At 38.1% G+C, this 21,016-nt stretch overlaps 1 protein-coding gene across 2 annotated transcripts in view; it reads right to left on the reverse strand.

The window, feature by feature from the left end:
• Window positions 1-345: 345 nt before the first annotated feature.
• Window positions 346-21,016, reverse strand: part of INO80C (INO80 complex subunit C) — a 30,879-nt gene continuing 10,208 nt past the window's right edge. For both annotated transcript variants that reach the window (XM_057423066.1, XM_057423067.1), the window contains exons 2-5: window positions 10,350-10,460; window positions 7,492-7,603; window positions 5,735-5,802; window positions 346-949 (exon numbers count right to left, since the gene is read on the reverse strand). In XM_057423066.1, the coding sequence (XP_057279049.1) occupies window positions 818-949; window positions 5,735-5,802; window positions 7,492-7,603; window positions 10,350-10,460 (423 nt within the window). In that variant the 3' untranslated portion in view covers window positions 346-817. The remainder of the gene's footprint in view (window positions 950-5,734; window positions 5,803-7,491; window positions 7,604-10,349; window positions 10,461-21,016) is intronic.

Genomic DNA, 21,016 nt, shown 5'->3' on the forward strand with positions numbered 1-21,016 from the left:
CCTGGGCAGTTCAGGACCGACAAGCTATGGGACAATTCTTCCACTTGGCAGTTTTGCACATGGGAAGGAAGTATTCTCACAGCAAGTGGTAACTTGCCTAGCAGCTTTTCTGACTAACACCCACTGGCTTAGAGTGATAAGAGAGGCAAGCGTCACAGCTACAGGGCAGTTGGTGGAGTATGGGTGTGAAGGCTGTGTGGTTGGAGGATAGGGTTGGCTGAGCCTTAACTTGGGAGTCCAGATTAAAACAAGAGTCTATAGTTGTGACAGTTCTTCAATGCAAATATTTGGTGAGGCTGTTCATTTCCACAGTGCTCAGTACCATAAACAGTCATCACAATACCATCACTTACTAAATATTTTAGCTTTATTTTACAAATGGGACAACCTTTTTCACAGCCAAGTGGCAAGTGCATCTGGCAAGGCAGGTTTAGAAGTTGGGATATCTTGGTACCTTTTCCTTAACTCAAATGACTGTTTCTTCTGAGCCAGAGCAGTACATAAAATATACAGGGTGGGGATGAAATCCCCTCTCTACAGAAATTAATAAAACTCAGACATTATGGTGCACATACATACCCTTTAGGTCTAAGTTATTCTGTTCACCAAACCAAATTGCTTACAAATTGGCAAACTAACAAATATCAGCATTTATCAAAATTAAATCCATATGTTCTTCAAATCCACATATCAACTATTTCCAGATGTAAAAATGCATGGATAGTTTTTTAAGGAACCTCAGTCCCGCAGTCATTTTCCACCATGATTCGCAAAATTAGCACTGTTCACAAGCAATACACAACAATATTTGGTCTTTTCAGGAAACAATACTTGTTGCTTTCCTTAGAGCCAGGTATCCTGTAACCACATCTGAAGGGAGCATCCGAATGTAGGCAAATTCTTCAATAGTACTAAATCTTAGCTTGCTCTGGGGATCTGTGTAATTTGCCTGAAAAACAAACAAAAGGAGAGGCACTATTCAAATCAAATCTCAAAACAGAATACTAAAAAAAGTATCTAATTACAAGACTACAAAATAATGAGTTTCTTTTCCCAGTAACAGCACTGCTGTTCTACCATGTGACCAAGGGTTTGTACTTTTTTCTTTCTCCTCATGTCAGAACTTAAGAGATCTTAACAGACCCCTATAAAATCACATTAGAAATGCATTAAACACAACAGAGAGCTGAAATAGTTTCATACAAAACACTGTGTAAAAGAAATTCCTCAACTTTCTAAACTCACCCTAGCAACTCTGTGCCTTGTGCAGTCTCTCTCAAGGCAGCTCTCCAAAGAGTCAGGCTGCTGCCAATAAATTACCCACAAAGAGGCTGAATTATGGGTGCTCCGATAGCTTTGGACTGATTTTCTCTTCCTGCATACAACTTAGCTTTTAATTTACTTTAAAGTGGCTGTTAAAGCAAGGGAGTCTCAGTTTATGGTTCTGTGACTGAACTGATAAGAAATTTGAACTCAGTTTAGTGCTTTGCTACAGATGCCTGCTTTCAGAATAGCAGCCTGGCCAGCTCACCCTGGGCTATGCTTGTATCCCCTGCTATATTTGGACCCTGGGTGCCTAGAAGCAGTGCCAGTTTCCTTCATCTTCTCCCATTCCATGTTGCTACAGAAACCTTGAGCTCCGGGGCAGCACAGGAGGCTAGGCTGCAAGAAGGAAGCTTCAGAGTATTGCCTCTCCACCTTCAGCCTTCAGGGCAATCACTGCTTGTTCAGCACTGGATTGCGAAGTGCCTGCAAAGGTTCTAGAAATGTTCTTCTGTAACTTTTTTTATCTGGCAGGCTGCAAGGCACAGGCAGTTGATATCCCTTAAGAGACTGCTACTAAAAAAGAAAAGGCCAGGAAGAGCCAGAGCATTCCCCTCGTAAGTGCAGAGCCCTCTGCCACTTTTACGTTGGAAAGGATCTGTTGACTATGGTAACAATCCAGTTAATCATCTGCCCTGATAAGACTTAGCAGTAAATTAAGTGTTATTTGTAGCTTGTTTCCTTACAAAGAAATGCCACAAGATTAAAAAAGTGTAGTGAGCTAACAGTCAAGTGATCAATTAATTTTCAAACAAAGTTAGGGCATTATGAGTAAATTTATCCATGGTGGTAACTTGATGTTACCATGCATAAATTCATGTATAAATTTATCTTTATTTCACACTTTAATTCTGCCCTTTTGTAAGAAAAACCTAACCAAGTAGACTGCTTTTCAATTGTGCATGAATCTGTAATAAACCAGCCAAGCAACATCTGCAATTTGTATTGCACATCAATCTAGGTTAAAAATATGGCAGAACTCTTCACCATTCTGATACTTCACATTGGGCTGTACTGTTTGCACACCTTAATGAATCCTAACTCCTCATTTATGCCATGACTTCAGTCTAAAAACAAAGTTTACTGCTACTTCAGCAATAATTACAACAGATTAGAGAAGTGAGGTGATTTTGCAAAGAAAAACCTCTGCCGTGTTTAGAAACTGAGTCAAAGGCCACAAATACATGCTCTCCAAATACAATAAATAAGTTATCTTGATTTGTTTCTATAGTAACAAGGCTGATCCATTTTCAAAAAAGGAAGAGAAATCTAAACATCTGAATGTTTGTTTTTTTGAGGATTTTATCTGCTTTCCAATAAATTACTCTGGTTTGCATGTTAAAATATCTAAATACTCATCTTGCAAATTTCGAAAGAATAGTTCTATTTTGCATTGTCAATATAGTAGATAATAGCTTTTGAATTCTAGGTTGCCTTACAAATATAAACCAGCAGCCCTGCTCAGGCCGTTGGTAAATTTAATTCCAGCTGTGTTATACACAGAAAGAGAAGAGGATCAGTAGAATTTAATTGTGGGGTTTAATATAACTGAAGATATACTGACAAGAGTGTTTTAATACACTTCCTTTTTTTGTGCCTGTTAGGCCATTTCATTCTTCCAATATTAGGTAATGCTAATGGATTTATTTTACTAATTTTTTTTCCACCCATGGGGAATCCAGCATTCCCACAGAAAATATATTCTTACACAAACCTTTCCAGATTTTACACAGAAAATAAAGGAATGCTTTTCTTACACTATATTTCTAAAATATTATATTATCCGACATATCTTCCTGCTAGGGAATTAGCTTGAAAATATATTTAGTGCTTCTTACGAAACATTTCCAGTTTAGCAATTTAAAGGACACACTGTCTCAGTTATCTTAATAAAAAAGATCTTTTTTAAACACGGTATTTTTATCACAGTCTGGAGAAACCTTGCAGGCCAGGTAAAATAGGAAACTTGACTCACAATGCAATTAGAGGATGGAAAATTAAGGGGAGAAAAAAAAGTGGAAAGACGAAAGACAAAAAAAGGAAACAAAAGCAGCACTGAACGGATTCATATAGGAAGGAGAGTATTTATACTGAGCTGAAGTAGTTAAGAGTACATAAATCAATGATAGAAAGGAGGAGCTGACAAAGAAAAACTCAGGAACTGAGAGGAAGACTTATTTTCCATGGCTAAACTGACCCTTAGCTGGTAGGGATACGGTCTTCACTCACATCTATAACCTACCTGCACCATCATCTTGCTAGGTGCAAGGGCTGACTAGTTTTGAAATGCATCAAAGGCCAATGCTGGAAAGCATTATTTCATTCCTTGGAGATGCGGTAGAGAAAGGGACTTACACACTTATGCCTTCTGCCCCACATAACCCTCCCCCCCACAGGTCACAGACGTTCCAGCAATTCTAGTAATACTTGGGGTTATGCTACTAATTGCCACTAATACTTGCAAAGCAAATCTGAGGGGAGAGGACAGGAAACAGATAAACACCATTAAGTGACCCAGTGTGGAATTTTTGCTGTTTTGGTAAAATCTCTTGTTGTTTCACATGTCCATCTGATCTTTTTTCCTCCATCCACTGCATCTTATAGAGTAGGAGTACTTATGCAAGGGTCCTTATTCAGCTGACCCCTGCTCCTAGTCTGAAAACAAGCCGCTACTGCATCAAAGCAGGAGTATCCTAAGAGTACAAGACTGTAAGTCTGCCTGGCTCGAGTGAATTATTTTCCCTGAGTTTTTGAGCAGTCTCTTCCACTTGCTGTCTGCCAGCTCATCTGCAAGGGAGATGTTGCTTTTCCATTCCCTCTTGAACACTGAGGGTTAGCAGCCTCAATCCGAGCAACCCACTCCATCTCCAAATCATGCTCAAAGGCACAGGCTGGAACCATGCCACTTCCTAGGTGCGTCTCATTTAAATGTGTTACTTGAAAAATAAAGAAGTCAAAGAAAATATATGCTACAGATCAAGAACTCAAATGATAGGATATGAGGATTGCAGTTGGCGCTATAGTCATTCTTTATGCCTTGCACTGTGTATCCACTGTGTATCCACTATAAGGCAGTCCTTAATTAAGTGCTCATCCTATTTTTTTTTTTCCCAACAGAGACTTTCACCTAATTCAGTGTACAGAATGCAAGGTGTGTTAACCTGCATCAACATAACAAATGTGCACTTTTATAAGCATCTCTATGGGATGATATCAAGCCTGTGAGGTGGGCTAGCGCCCTGTGGATGGAAAACAGATTAAACTGTGGGAAGTGACCCAGAAATTCTGTCTAACACTCTTTGACGTGACAAAGTTTTCGTTATTGGAGTTATTTAGTGTAAGCATTACTCCATGCTTTTTGTAGTCCAAAATACAACATTCCCATTCATTTCAATTGTAATACATGCATGGGATTCTACAAAATAAATCACTGGGGGCTGAGGGCGAAAAGTGAAAAGATATGCTGTTACCAACACCTGTTTTGTTTTAAGTATTATTTAAATTATTCATGTCACATAGGAGCAGTGTCTGCAGCAGATACAACATTTTTGTTGGGCAGAATTCAATGTCTTTACTCCTGTTTTGTGCCAACAGAATCTTTGGGGAATTCAGGTGCCAAATTGTAACTACCGAGACTTTTGAAGCATGTGAAAACCATATCTAAGTCAAATGTGGGCTGGTTTCATTTTCCTTTCTTTTTTTTTTTTTTTCCTTTTCTGTAACAAAACCATGTAAAAAAGCCCATCTGTGACACACAGGCTATCTGCCAAAATCCAAGTTCCAGCTCTGAAGCATGGGGGTATCTGACATTCTCAAAAGTCCATGCCAAGTGTCTGTCTCAGGCTCATTTGTTTGAGGGAAAGTTTGAGAGCAATGACAACAAGTGGTTGGAGGTTTTTTAACCTGAGCCAATCAATGTGATTTTGCCTCATCTCATGTTTGGAAATTGCTTTGCCATCTTTTTAAAACTTTTTTTAAAGGATACAATGAAATAAATCAGCCTCAGACAAACTCTCAGCATGGCGAGTTTTGGACTTTGTGGTTAAAGCTTGACAAAGTTAGCAGTCATGGAGACTATGGGCTACCAGCTTTCCCTGTAACACTAAAGAATCAGAAATGATGGGGACCAATGCAGCCTCTACAGCTGGGAACATGGTGTGATAGGAGAGCCACCTATCTCCCATTTCCTGGCAAGAAAAGGGATTTAATCTGTCCTGACATCTATTAACAACCAAAGGATTTTGTGATGTAGTGACAGTATTTGGGGTTTGGCCCTAAATCACTGGACAGCTATTAAGCACAAGGCTGAATAGGAACCTCAGCAAGTACACCTTTTACAAAAGCAAGCATCAGCTTTATTTCATTGTGGAAAGTGAGATGCCAATTTTTAAGAGAAAAACAAAATACTTACTGGAAGTCCTGAAATATCTGAATATTTCTTAGCAGGCTTAAAGGAAGGAGGAGCATCAATATTAAAATCTAGAGAGAAACAAAGGGGTAAATTCAGTGTGCTATATATATATTGAAATATAACCCAAAATAATGTAAATAGGTAACAGTACTTCTTTAAAAGGCTGCCTTTATGATCTGAGGTCTCTATTGACTAGCAACACTAAGGCAAAGAAATAAGAAGCAGAAAATATCTAGCCTGTTAGCACTGTACAGAAGAGCCTGGTTCTGCTCACCTGTTGAAGTACAAGTTTAATAAGCAGAACTGCCCTCCCCTATTTGAAATGTGTTGATTTCAGTCTCAACGAATTCCTTTGCAGCCAGTTATTTGCAAAGAATGGCCATTATCATACGCATGCTGTATGTTAAGGCCACAAAATGTTGCTCAAGATTGCAGCTCTGAAATACCATAATCCAGAAAAGCAAAATAATCTCTTAAATCAGTTAAATCTTTAAGCATGTACCACTTTAAGCCCAGCCAATGACCTAGAAAATTGTCTGAATGTTTAAATTAAATGATGGAAATTGCTGTTCTTTGGTGCCCTTTAGATAGCAACTCTCATTCATAAACTATTTTAGGACACATTTGGTATATTTAAATAGTTAAATTGCCATTTTTAGATGTTTACAAAAATATCTTGTACCTGATTCATTTCTTTCCTCCTTCCTGATCTTTCTTGCACCTCATTCAGATGCTATGATCAATTCAAATACTCCATGCATACCAAATTTCTAACTCATCATCTCATAATTCAAAAGACACTAATGCCACAGACAGCTGGTTTTAAATATGCAACTGAATTTCTTTTCCCTCCTTCTTAAAAATCCCGTAAATTGATGGTTGCAAACAGAACGTAATAGAAATAGCAACATCAGCAGATTGTCAGTTACAATAGCCAGGAACACACAGTAGCTTGCATTCTTCTGCAACAGTTGTGTCTAAAGCACTTCAAAAAAAGGCAAGCTATTTTTGGATAAAGCACCAAGTCTGACAAAAAGTGTATGCATATGCTCAATTCTGAAATGCCTCCGCTTGCTCAAGTAGAATCTGAGGATCACATTCTTCCTCTAGCTGCATTCAGTCGTATCCTACTTTATGAGTAGATTTGAAGTTTATCTAGATTAAGACCACCGCTGTAACTCTACTGCTGTAGATGTGCACCAGTTAGAACTGCTAATCAGGACTGCTAGCAGTGTAGTTTCAGCTGTGCTGAACTAAATAGGGGATGTAGGATTTAAACCTCCCAAGAATCTAGGATAAGGAGCTGGATAGGAACCTTCGGCTGAAGTCTAAACTATTGGAGGTATGTGGCTTAGCAGAATCTATTTGAAAATTGTTCAAATACAGGTAATCAAGCAGCAGTCACTCATCAGAAGACATCTGGGCTATATGCAGAGGAGAAGGCTCCTTAGCAGTAGAGGTGATCAAAACCTAATGGGAATAAGAAGTTTCTGACCTGCTTTGGATAAATACATTCCCTTGATTAAACTCTCCCTGAATGTATTTGAACTTTGTCACAATACTCCAAATTATATGCCTCCCCCTACTTTCCACTTAGGGCTGATGAGTGTGATTATACTAGTCTTAAACGTACTACTGGACCCTGTTCAAGCAGGATACTGCATGCACTGATGAAACAATTTAGGTTTGTTTTAAAGAAAGTTATTTGTATGGATTTTATTATTTATAAATACATGCAAAGTGTCTAAGCAGCTTACAGCTAGGATCATTTAGTTGCCATGGCAATGCCCTTTCAGAAGCAAGAATTTGTTTTAGGTTCTTCCAAGTTCTGTTCTTCTTGCCAGCTGCTGCTCCACCAATGCCGGAGTGCTAGAATTAAAGATATGGTGTTTAGAAAAAAAAAAATAAATGAAGAATGCTATTTCAGAGCATGACACTTCTATTTCATAGTCCTTCTGATATGTCTTATCTTGTCATGAACCATTTGTTATCCTCACTTATTTCATCAGCAGGCTAAGATACTGTACACTTTAATCCTGGCTGCAAGAAAAACAAAGCTTTTTGGACTGTGTCAAAGCTACTATGCGTACAATTAACTGAAGGAAATGAAAATCTCCTTTTTACATGGAAATAGAAAATCAACGCAGTCAGGTTTAGCCTGAGATTACAGGATTCTGTATATACTTCCCATCTTATTGGAACTTATTACTAAGAAGTTCTGTCTAAAGTTGTGATTACATGGCTAAATTTTCTCTCTCCTTTTTACAGCATATTACGGGGCAGCTCTAGCCCTTTTAGGGATTAGAAAACGCAACTGATCTTGCAAAATGTAATAAATTTGATAAGAAAGTTTCTGGAAATTTTATTTTTCTTTCAAAGGATAGAAGACAGAAGAACAGAAAAGGAGTAATAAATAGAATGTTGGCTGCCAAGACAATTTTGCATTTTGAAAGGTACACTAATGGAAAGCTTGCCACAGGTACTATAATAGTAGTTTCAGTTATCAAATGTGATTGCTACAGAGTAATTTATTTATGTCCCTCCAGAGATAGAAGCTGCACAACATACTGTACTACTTCTAAATGATCAAAGGACAAGGATTTACAGCTTTACTTCAGAAAAGAAAATGTTCTTACATCTGGGGAGTTGTTGTTATTTCTGTTAATAATTACCACCTGCCACATCAGTCTTATCAGAACTCGGCAAAGTTCTGCAAAAACACTTCTGCTGTGATTGGTTTCTAAATTAGCTTGTTAAACTGCTGAAGATGATAGAAGGAAGAATTCAATGAGAAAGCTTTTTTCTGTAGATGCAAGATATATTCAGAAAAGATGCTCATAAGCTGATGATATATTGTGTTTTGGCAATGAATATCCAGTATAGAAAGTTCATACAAATGTTTACTCTGAGGGTAACATCTTAGTAATCTAAAGATAATTGTAAAATAGAGACTGCTGGAATATGAAATGAAAATAGATGTAATACTGCAATAGTAATTCAATTAATTCAATTAATATCCCCCCAAATCATTGCATAATGATTTTTTTTTTCAGTGACCTGGTTTATCAAAAGCAACTATTGGGTTTCTATGAAGTTATACCTCCTAGGAATTGAGGTATTACCTCACATACCTACAGTCAAAAGGCAATGACTGCCAAGTGCAAACGAACCAAGCAAGCTCTGCACTAGCGAAGTTCAGGGAAAGCTGGAACTAGGACAGGTGATGATACTCATTGTTCTGCACAATAGTTGGAAGGTGTCCTTCCCCATCCCCATTGCAAAGGGATGCAAATTCCATTCAGGTTAGAAGAGGGTAATTGCTTTCTTCTCTGCTTTTAAGGCTATCCTCAGCAGTGGTTCAAACTTGGGTATGTTTATGAGATAGACATTATGTGATTTATTTTCTTCCTTTAAAAGCAAGTTAGGCTGGCAGGATGCAAAACATCATCCAAATTGTTACCACCAGTTCATATTGACAAAAAGCTAGCTAAAACTCAATACATTTCTTCTCAAATTAGTTACAGTACTGGAGAGGACAATTTCATGTTTTTATTATAATTGTCTATTATTTCTGCAGCAGTTTCCAAAGGCCTTGTACATTCACAATTTTGAGCATGCAGGCATTAGTATTGCCTCTTTGGAAATGGTGACATCCTCTAAGAACAGAAGCACAAGGCATCATGGCCATTTAAATCCCTTACGGAAGCTATATGGAATGCCTCTGGGCACAAATGTAGCTTTTCCAATAAGCCCCATTTCTCAAAGACACTGGTACTCACTGGAGCATTAGAGTGAGCAAAATATATGGTTGTTTGAGTGCCCCTCTTGTGACAGAAGTCTTCTGCAAAGCAGACAGAGGACAACTTGCAAGTCAGAGATTAATTTTATATCCCCTACTATGGGATAGTGGATCTTGTTAATACAGAATGAAATCTGGGATAAAATCCTTCTTTCTAAGTACTGGCTTAGGACCAGCAGTCTGAGAAGTTTGCTTGTTTAGAAAGCAGTTGTACAGTGTGCCAATGAGTTGGCCTTGGCACAGTGAGATAAAAAGATATTAAAAAAAAACCCAGCAGCGACAGCATTACTACCTGTAGTCTTCCTTCACCTTCTCCCCCAATTTAAAGCTCAGAGTGTTTTAGCAGCCAGTAGTTCATCAGCCGTCAGAGTTTACATGACTTCTGCAAGCCAGCAGGCCGGGCTTCTGGGGAGCATGGAGCCTTTGCTTCTAAATCTAGCAATTACTGGAAGAACAGACACCACAGCTCTGTTAAAAAGTTTCAGAGACCAGGAGAGGAGAAAATGCTATTTGCTAATGACTCTCTGGCTGATTTCAATTTGCGTTGCAGCCGGCCTTGGCTAGGAACTGGGAGACGGGATTTCTACATTCACAGCTGTGAACTACAGTTGTGGTAGTTTGTGAGATACCACACCATGCGCTTTGGACCATAGTGTGGCATGGGCTTGAGGTGAATTTCTTAAAAACTGTCAACCTTTTATTTGGCTGTTAAGCTGACTTTCTTCGTATTTACATTAGCAGTATGGTTAAATAGAATCCTAGTTAATGGTTTATATGAAGAGTTTAGAATTTCAAGTTGTTAAAATATCTGCTTACAATGAAGTTTGGATCTTTAAACGGTAACGGCTTGACGGTTGTTTCCACTGATCCTGTGCTGGAGTCTGTGTTCAGAAATTTGTTTTCATTCATGGCCTCTCCACCTGCACTCTGAAAAAAAAATACTTGTTACTCTAAGCAAGTTTAACTGGAGACAGAGCCATCTGCTGTATTACCTACCTGTTGTCTTTTTAGCCTTCCTACCTCTTCTGAATCTTTAAAGATGTTGTATATCAGCAGTGGAGAAGCATGAAACTGAGTATTTGTCAAGCAGTTTACAACTGACATATAAAGGGAGGAAGGGACTAGAGTGGCCAAAGCCTACTATGTAAAAACAGCATTGGGTTTATTTCAGTATTAAGGAAAGACATCTCTACATAATGCAAGACTGCATGGGAAACCTGAAACAGCGGAAATGTACACTGGTACACTGGATCTATTTCAGAATGCTCAATATTAGAGCATTAATAGCAATATATAAAACTTATTTATAAGGTTTTTTTAAGGTTCTGAAGAAACAATTGATTAATCAGTTTATTCTCCATCCTTGGCTTCAATCATGCCTGAATGAGAATTGAGAGAAAAAAGAAGCATATATCTATATTATTTTTAGTATTATATAGTTAGTATTATATATATACAAGCCTCACAAAATCTACTTGGGTACTAGTTGGTGTTTTCTAGGCTTTTCTTTGTGGTTTATTTATTTAACAGGAAGAACAGTCAGGGAAGGTGTGTGTGTGACTGGGAAGCTAAAAATTTGTGTGGTGGTCTAACCAATTTCTGATAGTTCTGCATGCCTGAGTTTATGTTGGTTTGTATTTTGTGAGCACCTTGTAAGTCTCCACACTACCAGAAGTGGCCTGTATGACATACATAAACATTCCTCATCAAATCCTGACCTATACGGAAGCCAATGAGAATTTTGCCGTTGAGTTTGGCAGTTCAGGCAATAGGATTTCATACCTTGGTTCTTTGTTCTTGAAGAACACAAAGCCTGGCTAAAAGCTAAATCAATATTTACTGAATGGGTGGTTAAAATGTTTCTTCACCTTCAGACAGATAATTCTTAGAACAAAAAAAAACCAATGCTTTCCTGTGGAAACCTGCACGCAAATCCTTCTGTGTTGATACAATACTCCTTTAAGTAGGAGAAAAAGAAGGACCATTCTTATTACTGAATTATGGGAGCACATCTAGAAACTGAGTATATAGCAAAGACCATGATTCAGCATATCCTTCTCCATGTGATTACAAGGGAAGTGTTTGTATTCTTAATTACATGCATAAGTAATTGCAGGATTAGGAACTAGGCAAATTGAACTTTCTTTGGGGAAATACATCAGTTATTCAACAGTATCTGCTTTTAACACAGCAAAGAGACGTCTTAAATATTCAAAGTATGGTATAAAGAAGTATTCAAGCAAAATAGTCATGTTTATAGAGTCTTATTAAAATAAAACATATGATGATCTATTTTCAAAACAACAGTCAGTCCTCTGTAGTCCCCTCCCCATAGTGCAGGGGATGCTACCATAATAACATCAGTGGAAGCAACACTGAAGTCTGTAGCTCAAACTCAACTCTTTCCTTGCTGAGGACAACATTAAAAGGCAGTGGCTGTCAAAGAAACAGAAGAAATGCAGATGGATGTTTAGAAATATGTGCATTGTGTGACAATGAGCAGAGAAAATACCTTCAGCAATCCTGAGCAAAGTGTCTTTGTACAATGAGCTGCTAGGTTTCAAACTATAGTCTTGCACACGCATGCTTCCAACACTTTGGATTTCAGCAGCAAACATTAAAGTCAATCTTGAGAAAGACAAGGCTTGAGATACAAGACTATTTTTGAAGACTAAATTATCTCTGATACTGCTCATTATCACTATAAAATCTCTAAGTGCAGGAATCAGCACTTAGTTACTCTTCAAAGCATTCTTGCCTTTTATTTCGTACAATTTGGTCAGTTTTAAATGCAATCTTTCTTTTTTTTTTTTATTAATTACTTTACCACTTTTGCCTTTTCAGTGATCTTTTCCTAAGTATTCTGTTGTTCATGAAATGGGTTTTGACTAGCATTTCAACATCTCAAAACAGTACCTAGCTTTTCAAGACAGAGGAAATGAAAATAGTTATACAGTAAAGGGAAGGAAGCTTCCTTATACATACAGTTGTTGATTTCTACAGCTGGGTACACTGACATATTCCACTCACTGTCTTCAGTGGGTTTTTCTGTGTGGATTCAGCACTAACCTTGCTGGCGCATTTGGAAAGGAAAGTAAGGAACAGTTCCTGGCAGGACAATTCCTGACTGAAAATTCTACACATCGTTTCTTTTCCAGACCAACCCCTCAGGGATTTCAGGTATTAGTGCTGCTAAGAGCTGGGATAACTCACATTACAGACCAGATGTTAATTTTGGTTTTGCCAGTATTCCTTGCACAGTGGCAGAGGCAGCAGGATCTGGAGCAGCAGCTGCTGCTTTTCAGGGCCACATGAACACCCAAGTGATCCTCCAGTCCCATTGAAACATAATGCCAGCAGCATCTTCTGGATCTGTCATGGACAATTTAACAGCAGTGCTTTCCTCTTCAAGGCAAACGGTGCAGGCTGGTGTGCAGAACTGTAAAGCAGCTTGCATACCATACTGGAAGGCAATTGATACCATGACTTGAGAGCCCTGTGACAGACTGGGAAACAAGTAAGACTGAATACTATGATCCCAGTTAAATTCTGGGAACTGAGATACAGACATACTTTAGAGGCATGTCAGTTCCCTCACTCAGCACCACTTGTATGAAAACTCAGATTTCAGCAGTAGCACTATGGAAGAGAGGTACACAGCTAATATGCTTTTCTTCCTGGAAAAACATTAAAGAATGGAGTAGAAGCACTGCTTCCCAAATAATGTGCTACTGCACAGAGCTTTGAGATGCTCTTTCCGTGCAGCCTGCAGAAGTCTCGGCCAATATCCTCGGCAGTCTTATAGCCACAAACTGAAAGTGTCTCGACAATCTGTAACTCCATCTAGCCTGTGTTTAAAAATGCTAGTATTTCAAGTATAAGAAACACCATTTAATGTTTCAGGTTTGTTTTCTGAAAGTTTTCTTAAAGGCAGAAGGTGGGGGGGGGAAGAGATGCCAAATTAATTTTAACCAATATGGATCTACCTTTGTACTGCAAACCCCATATCATAGAATCATAGAATCGTTAGGGTTGGAAAGGACCTTAAGATCATCTAGTTCCACCCCCCCTGCCATGGGCAGGGACACCTCACACTAAACCATATCACCCAAGGCCTCGTCCAACCTGGTCTTGAACACTGCCAGGGATGGAGCATTCACAACCTCCCTGGGAAACCCATTCCAGTGCCTCACCACCCTAACAGGAAAGAATTTCCTCCTTATATCCGATCTAAACTTCCCCTGTTTAAGTTTTAACCCGTTACCCCTTGTCCTATCACTACAGTCCCTAATGAAAATTTCCTGAAAGTCAGTAATACAGGGATTATACCAAACATTATTTACAGCCTGAAAGAAGATTGCTCAGTGAACAATTGCTATACAGTAAAGGTAACATTTATCTTTTTAACATTAGTTGAACAAATCTCTCCCAAATGTGCTTGGTCATTTAGTTTGGAAGATATTTCATTCTTCACTGACACGTGTCAGGGCAAACAAACAGGAATTAATTCAACTCCCCTTTGTAGTCCTGTGAAGTGATGGCGGTTTCGTGAGCACAGTGAGGAAGCGCCTGTCACCAGGGAACATGTACAGCTCAATGTGTGCTGTAACCCCCAGTCACGTGTGGGACAACTTCCCCTTCCTGCCCAACTCACAACCAGTCCCCAGCACATTTTCTGTACCTGGCCAGTCTCTTAGCTAACTTCCTCACTCCCAGTGTCCTAGGATAATCCCAAATGCTTTGCAGGAGGGCTAGAAAGAAAGTGTAACTATGGGATGATACTCTTAATAGCTTCTTTAAAGTTTCCTTTTAACTGATCTTGTCATGTAAACAACTCTTATGAGGAGCTCAGTATACACCGCAAGGAAAGAGTCAGTGAAGCAGCTTTTCATATGCACTTTATAACTAAATTGGGCCCTTTAAATGGTGGTTTATGTAACTAGGGCTATGGGGAATTTGCGGTACAATAGTTACTAGGCAGTACTTGTTTTTCTCTGTAGGCTGTTGAACATTATAACAACAAAGACTTTAGAGTGGCTTTACATTTACAGGGTACATCTGCACTGGCAAATGAAGGCGTGAATTAAGTACAGCTTATGCTAGTTTTACCCCAATAACAATAAAAACACTAAAGACTACAGCTAAGACATCAGTAAATTCATCATTTCCTTCCTCTGGCTGTTAACCTCCACAGAAGTCCATGCTACCACCTCTTCCCATGCTACCTCTCTCTGTTCTCCTTCTCCCAGTATCCTATTTAGCCAGGTGTAGAGCAACCTTGACTGGAATGGCATGTTTTACATTTGTAGACAGCAGGTCAAAAGCTTCTTACAGGACCATTTGTGCAATTTTATTCCCTCTATAAAATTGAGTTTATGTGCTTTACCTGAATTTTACCTACAACCACAGTGTGACAGGTTGGCAACCTCTATCCCTCCTGGGATTAAAAGGAGCAACAGTGATGGGAGCTGCTTCTTTTTTTGCATTTAATTTCCCAAGACCATGTATCAAGTATTCAATGTATCCTAGTGAGTGGGACACTGTCCTCCCTGTTACCTAGCAGGACTGGGTGACAGTCACCAGGGAGGAAGCTGGCTGAGGACTTCACTTGGTGAGGAGACAGCAACAATTGGAGAGAGTGAAGACCTGCAGCAAACGCTTGGTTGTCCTGAGAGGTTTGTTGTAAGACCTGCCAAGTCTGGGAAAGAGACCTGAGCTAAAGCTTAGCTACCTTAACACTGATTTCTTTCGAATAAAGCCAAACCCCAGGAATGAGCTTAGTTTGGACCCTATTGTATATGCTTTCTGTGGTGGGAGAAAACACACACTGCGAGGCTGCCTATTCACATACTACTTTCAGTCTTAGGTTTTGGTAGATCTATTAGTTTTTCTAAATACAGTCTGTTCCAAATTCCCTACTGCAGATGTATCAGTTTTCACAGGATTTCCAAAGATTGCTCCATCTGTCTGGTTTTATTTAGGGAGAGGACAAGCAAAACTTGTAGACCATGGAAGCTGAATTCTTTGTTTTGGCTATTTCTAGGTGGAATCAGCACTGTGGGGTTTGGGATGGGTGTCTGTGATGGGACTAAATACCAGGTTGAATTAGCTTATTATTGTCTGAATCATCATTCCGTTTTTTTCTTGGATTTTTTTTTTTTCCCAGCAAGGATTAAAACTGCATAACTGAGTAACTAATACATGCTGAAGTATTATTTCTTACCTATTTACTTTTGGATTATGGTCTATAAGTTTTTTTTTCATTGTTTTAGACTAATAGGATTTTACAATGTATCAAAAACATAAAAAATATGAAATATAAAAGTCAGATATGTAAATTTCTGCATTTCTGGCATCCTATCACTACATGGAATGCATGCCATGGCTTAGAAAAAGAATGGATTTGCACATCACTGAAAGTACAATATGATCGTCAGAAGCCCTTTTTGGTAGATGTTATGGTTTTACATGGCAAAACAGGATTTACAAATAGAAGGTAAACTGAACAGTGTGTTGGTGAAGGAAAACTTAAATGCATAAATTCTGGAAGAACTGGAAAGGGAGTTTCTAGTTTAAAGGAGCAAACCCAATACTATAAGTATTTATTTTCTGTTTTGTTTTCTGGAAATCAGTCAGTAGTGAGTTTTAACACTATACTGAGTACAGTAGTTGTAGATGAAGGTGACTACGTACGCAGGGTTTTGGTTTGGTTTTGCTTCTGTATTCAATATTTCTGATACAGTGGCTTTGTCTTACAGTGATAATTAGGAGGTTGTATGTCATTATTGAAAAGTAAGAAAAGAGTTCTGGTTGTAAGTCAAGCCCTCACACTTGGTGTCAAGTTTGCCCCAAGCTCCCAGTTTGGCTTGCTGAGGAACCCACTGGTCTCCAACTTTTGCATGTGAAATTCAGTAACCAGTTTAAATTATTTTTACTTACTTTTGGCAGCTGGTTTTCGTAAGTACAATAATAGTACAATGACATTCTTCATTTCATTGACACAGTTGTTTTAACTCAGCCTCATTAATGGTATATGTCTAATTACTCCTGTAGTAGGTTACTTCTAATGCAGCAATATCCAACTTGTAGCAACTTTCTCAGCTTTTAGCTGTAAGTTCTGTGACATCCTGATGAAGCTCTGGCATGCAGCCAGGAAAGGAAATGCTAATTTATGAAATCGATGGATAATACCTGTATTTTCACTAGCAGCCAATTGCAGTGAGTGAAAATGCCATCTGGAAACAGAGCACGGATGTCACTAGATGACAGCAGTGATGATACCAGCAGACTTTTCGAAACTAGGAGTAGACTTTGAATGTCAGCTTTTTAACAGAGTCCCAGCTAATACTGCTCATACTAGAACATATATTCAGCCACTTGATTAATATATTAACTTTGACTGTATAACAAGCCTGGCATAGGTGCTTGCACATTCTGAATATTTAATTCATTTAACTTTAAATGATGACAGGAGCCATTACAACTTGAACATGTACACTCTAGAAGACAAAAATGCAGCTCTTCACATCGCTGGGAAAAATTCGCATAGAAAGGTGTCAGACTTAGACATGCTTAAGCTGAAGCAAATATGATGGCTAAAAAATTTCTCATCGCCAATGTTATTAGCATAGTGTATTTCTGAAAGCAAACTCACTGAAGACTTGGTAAGGAGGTAAGACTGAAGAAACAGCGCTTTCTTGAACAAGATTAACTCTCTCCATGTCTGTGACAGAAAGGTTTGCTGGGAAGACTTACTCTGTAACATGTATGAACGTGTCTTCCCCATCTGGCTGCATTTTACTGGTTCTTGAATTCAGCAGGAAAAACTTTTTCTCTCTTTGTTTCCACTCACTAAAATGAAAACCAATACAATTTCCCCAGCCTTTTCTCGTTCAGCACTCTGGTACATGGTAGCATTTTAGGAACATTCATCCTTCACAGAAGGCCCTGCCTTATTTTGGGATTAAAAAAAAAAAAAAATTACTTCAGCTTGAAAATGTTGAAGTGAAAGGAACAAAACCCTAAACTTGCATATTCACAGCAAATTCTGTTCCACAGCATACTGAAAAACTCAATTTACTAACCAAAACACCTGAGTAGTAGCCACCTGAAAAAAAAGCATTAAGTATACCGTGCAGATCAATGTTCTTGATTTCAAGCAGCTAGTAGGGTGGGCAACATAATCATGCGTACAGTGTAAATTGGGAGGAAATCCATTGAAGTCAATGGATTTCATCACTTCGTCATTGCCAACTCATCTTAAAAGACAGGGTTCTTGGATCAGGTTTCTGCTTCCATTGACATCAAAAGTTAATCTCCCAAATGCCTAACATCAAAAATATTTTTGCTTAAATTATGACATTGTCCTGAAATGCTGCTGCTCCTTTCACTTATAAAGAAAGCTGAGGGAGGGCTGTTGAAAACAAACGTACAACACAAAGCTTGAAATAGATCACTGAATTATTACAATAATAGTTTATAATTCCATGTATGTGTTGCTAAACGTACTTCAGCTTCTTCCAAACATTCCCCAGAGGACTTCTGAGTCACATGTAAAACTACTTTTCTGTGCGAGACTTACAAAATCTGCCCTTCCTAAAGCAGCAGTTCTTTCCCTCTAACTTGCTGAGTATTTCCACTGAGCATTAAGAGTTAATCAACTATGCAAATTAACTCCAAATATATGACCAAAGTTTAGACATAATCTCAGCTGTTGGGTGTATTACAGGGAGGGAGGAGATGTTTGAAGCAGGACATGGAAAACATTTTGACCGCAATCTAAATAAGGATAATGCATAAAGACACATATGATGTCCAGAAAGCAATCTGTACATTATGTTTTCAAATTTTTACACTGCTGTTCTGAGGTAAGTAAAAACATCTTACATTCCAACTGCCTTAGAAAGGCTGAATAAAATTTTACTCATGCACTAAAAGATTGGACTGTCACAAAGTGATGGATGGCTTTTCTATGTTCTCTGTAGGGCATTTCAATACCATAGACTCCAAGTGCTCTTGATTAAAAGGCGACATTCTCATTTAGGGTCCTGTCACTGCCAGAGCTTCAAACCATTATCATTCCCCCACACTGGTGCGTCCAGTGGCAAAATACTTACCAAAATGTATAAAGTACTAATTACTTCAGACACTTTGATAGAGGTATAAAACACCCTAAAGCAAAGCTCTATTACGCTGTGTGAGGGTCTGAATTCAAAATTAAAAATGCAGCCAAAGGGAGAGTAAGATTTTAATTACATTCCCCAGCTCTCAAACATTTCTTCAAAACCTAGGGGAAAAAGACCTAGGAATTTCATGACACAGGAACTCCCTTCTTACTGGTATACTGCTCAATTAAGAAAGAAAAAAAAATAATCCGAAAAACTCAAGTTTACTTTGTTCTCTTCAGAATTATTAAACTTTCAAACACAGAAAGATTCTAACAAGCTTCAGTAAAACGCTTTGATTTCTTCTCAAGAGATTTCAGATGCCAAACATGTTTTTCCATTTAAAAACTGTGATAGACAAAGTTTTATAACTTACAGTTATTTCAAGGGAAAAAAAAATTACTATTTTCTATGGGGAAAAGCCTCAAATAAAATGTAATTGGGACGCAACTGTGAATAGCTTCTCACTATCCCAGAAAAGCTTGGCTTAATTTGCATTTGCCATAAAACTCCCTTCGGCTTAAATAATTGCAAAGGATCTCTCACTTTTAGATTTCTTTTGGTGGACTGGGACTATTTCTTGTTTATAACGTTTGACAGTTTTCTTTATTAATAAAATTGTAACTTGGACAAATTCATGAGCTGAATGGCACACTGAAGCAGCTCTGGAGCTAACAATTTCAGTATATATGCAATGCAAAAGCACATGTTAGTTCATACTTTTGCAAAGGGTAAAACTGAGCCCAGCTAACAGAATATTTTGATTACCCGAGAGAAAAAAAGTCTTCTAAACTGATGGGCCTTAAGACTGAAAATTGATGGAAGCATACTGGCAAAAAAAGACCAGAGTAAATCACAACTGAATTTTTATACAGACTATCAGCACGTTCCTTTCCCTATCAGAAAAATTCAGTTCAGTTAAGGACTTTGGCTAAACTGCTTCTCAAAGTTTAAAATACATCATTTGATACAGAACAGTTAAGGTCAAAGTATTTCTGGAGAAAAGACTGGAGGATTACAATATGCTTGTGTGCTGTTAACATTATAATGCTGCTCAGGGAGTATATCAAAATCCTTCTGTTGAACAACAGGCTTCAGCCAAGACAAGAGAAGGATCCAAGTCCATTCGTCTGAACGTGACTGAACCAGGAACAAGGAAAGCAAAAAGATATCCGCTCCTGCAGCTGATGGGAAAGCAGTTCCATTCTGCAAAAAATATTCAGTTTCCTGACTCTATAGTTTATTCTGTAAAATAGCACCCATTTTGACAGGAAACAACATTTGAGTAACAAACAAAAACATAAAAAACACCTCTTCATTTAAAATTAGTTTTGAGTAAAGACAGGGTATATCTTTCTTCCAGTGCTTCTATTCTACCTGATGTCCTTAGGAAAAATAGACCTGAATTAGTACAGTCAAATTTTACATTTGGATGTTATGAACTGGTAAACTGATACAGAAAACAGAACTTAACTTTAGCATTTGCAAATGCATATTTAGCATTTGCAAATTTTAACACTTCCTTCTGTCTGTCTTAATTGTCATTTTAAGTAGACAAAAATTCTATTTCTATTATGTTTCTGCTAACTACACCTACTGCTGCCATTATGCATCAGTTAACACTGGCAGTTGTACTGCAAAGGCTTAGCATTGCAGTTGAAAGTTGCTCAGAAGGTTTTTCCACTTTTGTACAAGTACCTAAGACTGCCATGACCAAAAACTATGTCAGAAAGATAAACGTTAAGTACACTGACATATGGAACATTTCACTTCTAAAGCAATTCAGAATAAAACTGTTCTTTCAGCAAACCTTCAAAAAGTTATCAAAGGCATAACATATCAGAGAGCAGTAATTGCATAAGATGCGCCAAAGGTCTTTAAAAGAGGACAAGAAAATAAACTATACTTTAGCTTTTTTAAAATCTTCAGACTACAAATGTCATCTTTACTGTTTGTCTCATATGATGGCACAAAAAAAGCCTGGCATGCCCTCACTACTACATTCGCTTTCCTTCACCTAGCAAACTCAACACAACCATTGAGTTTTGAATAGCACACCAAGTCTCCTGAACTCAGCAAAATTGTAGGTGCATTATCCTAGGGATACCTATTTTTAACTGGATAATGAAAAAAACTGATGACTGAACTAAAATAAAGAGCGGTAAATTCTAATTTGGAGGAAAATAAGGTAATAGAGGTATCTATTGTAGACTATTTTGGGGCTGCTCAGGAGGAAAAGGGGGGAGAGAGTTGTATAGTGATGCTAATTTCAAAGCAGATTTCTGAAACATTTCTTCAGAAACATTTGTACAAGTAGGT

This window comes from Pezoporus wallicus, unplaced genomic scaffold, assembly GCF_028554395.1.
Source record: "Pezoporus wallicus isolate ANWC-B61680 ecotype Strahan unplaced genomic scaffold, APGP_CSIRO_Pwel_v1 contig_749, whole genome shotgun sequence".
NCBI classification, from domain to species: Eukaryota; Metazoa; Chordata; class Aves; order Psittaciformes; family Psittacidae; genus Pezoporus; species Pezoporus wallicus.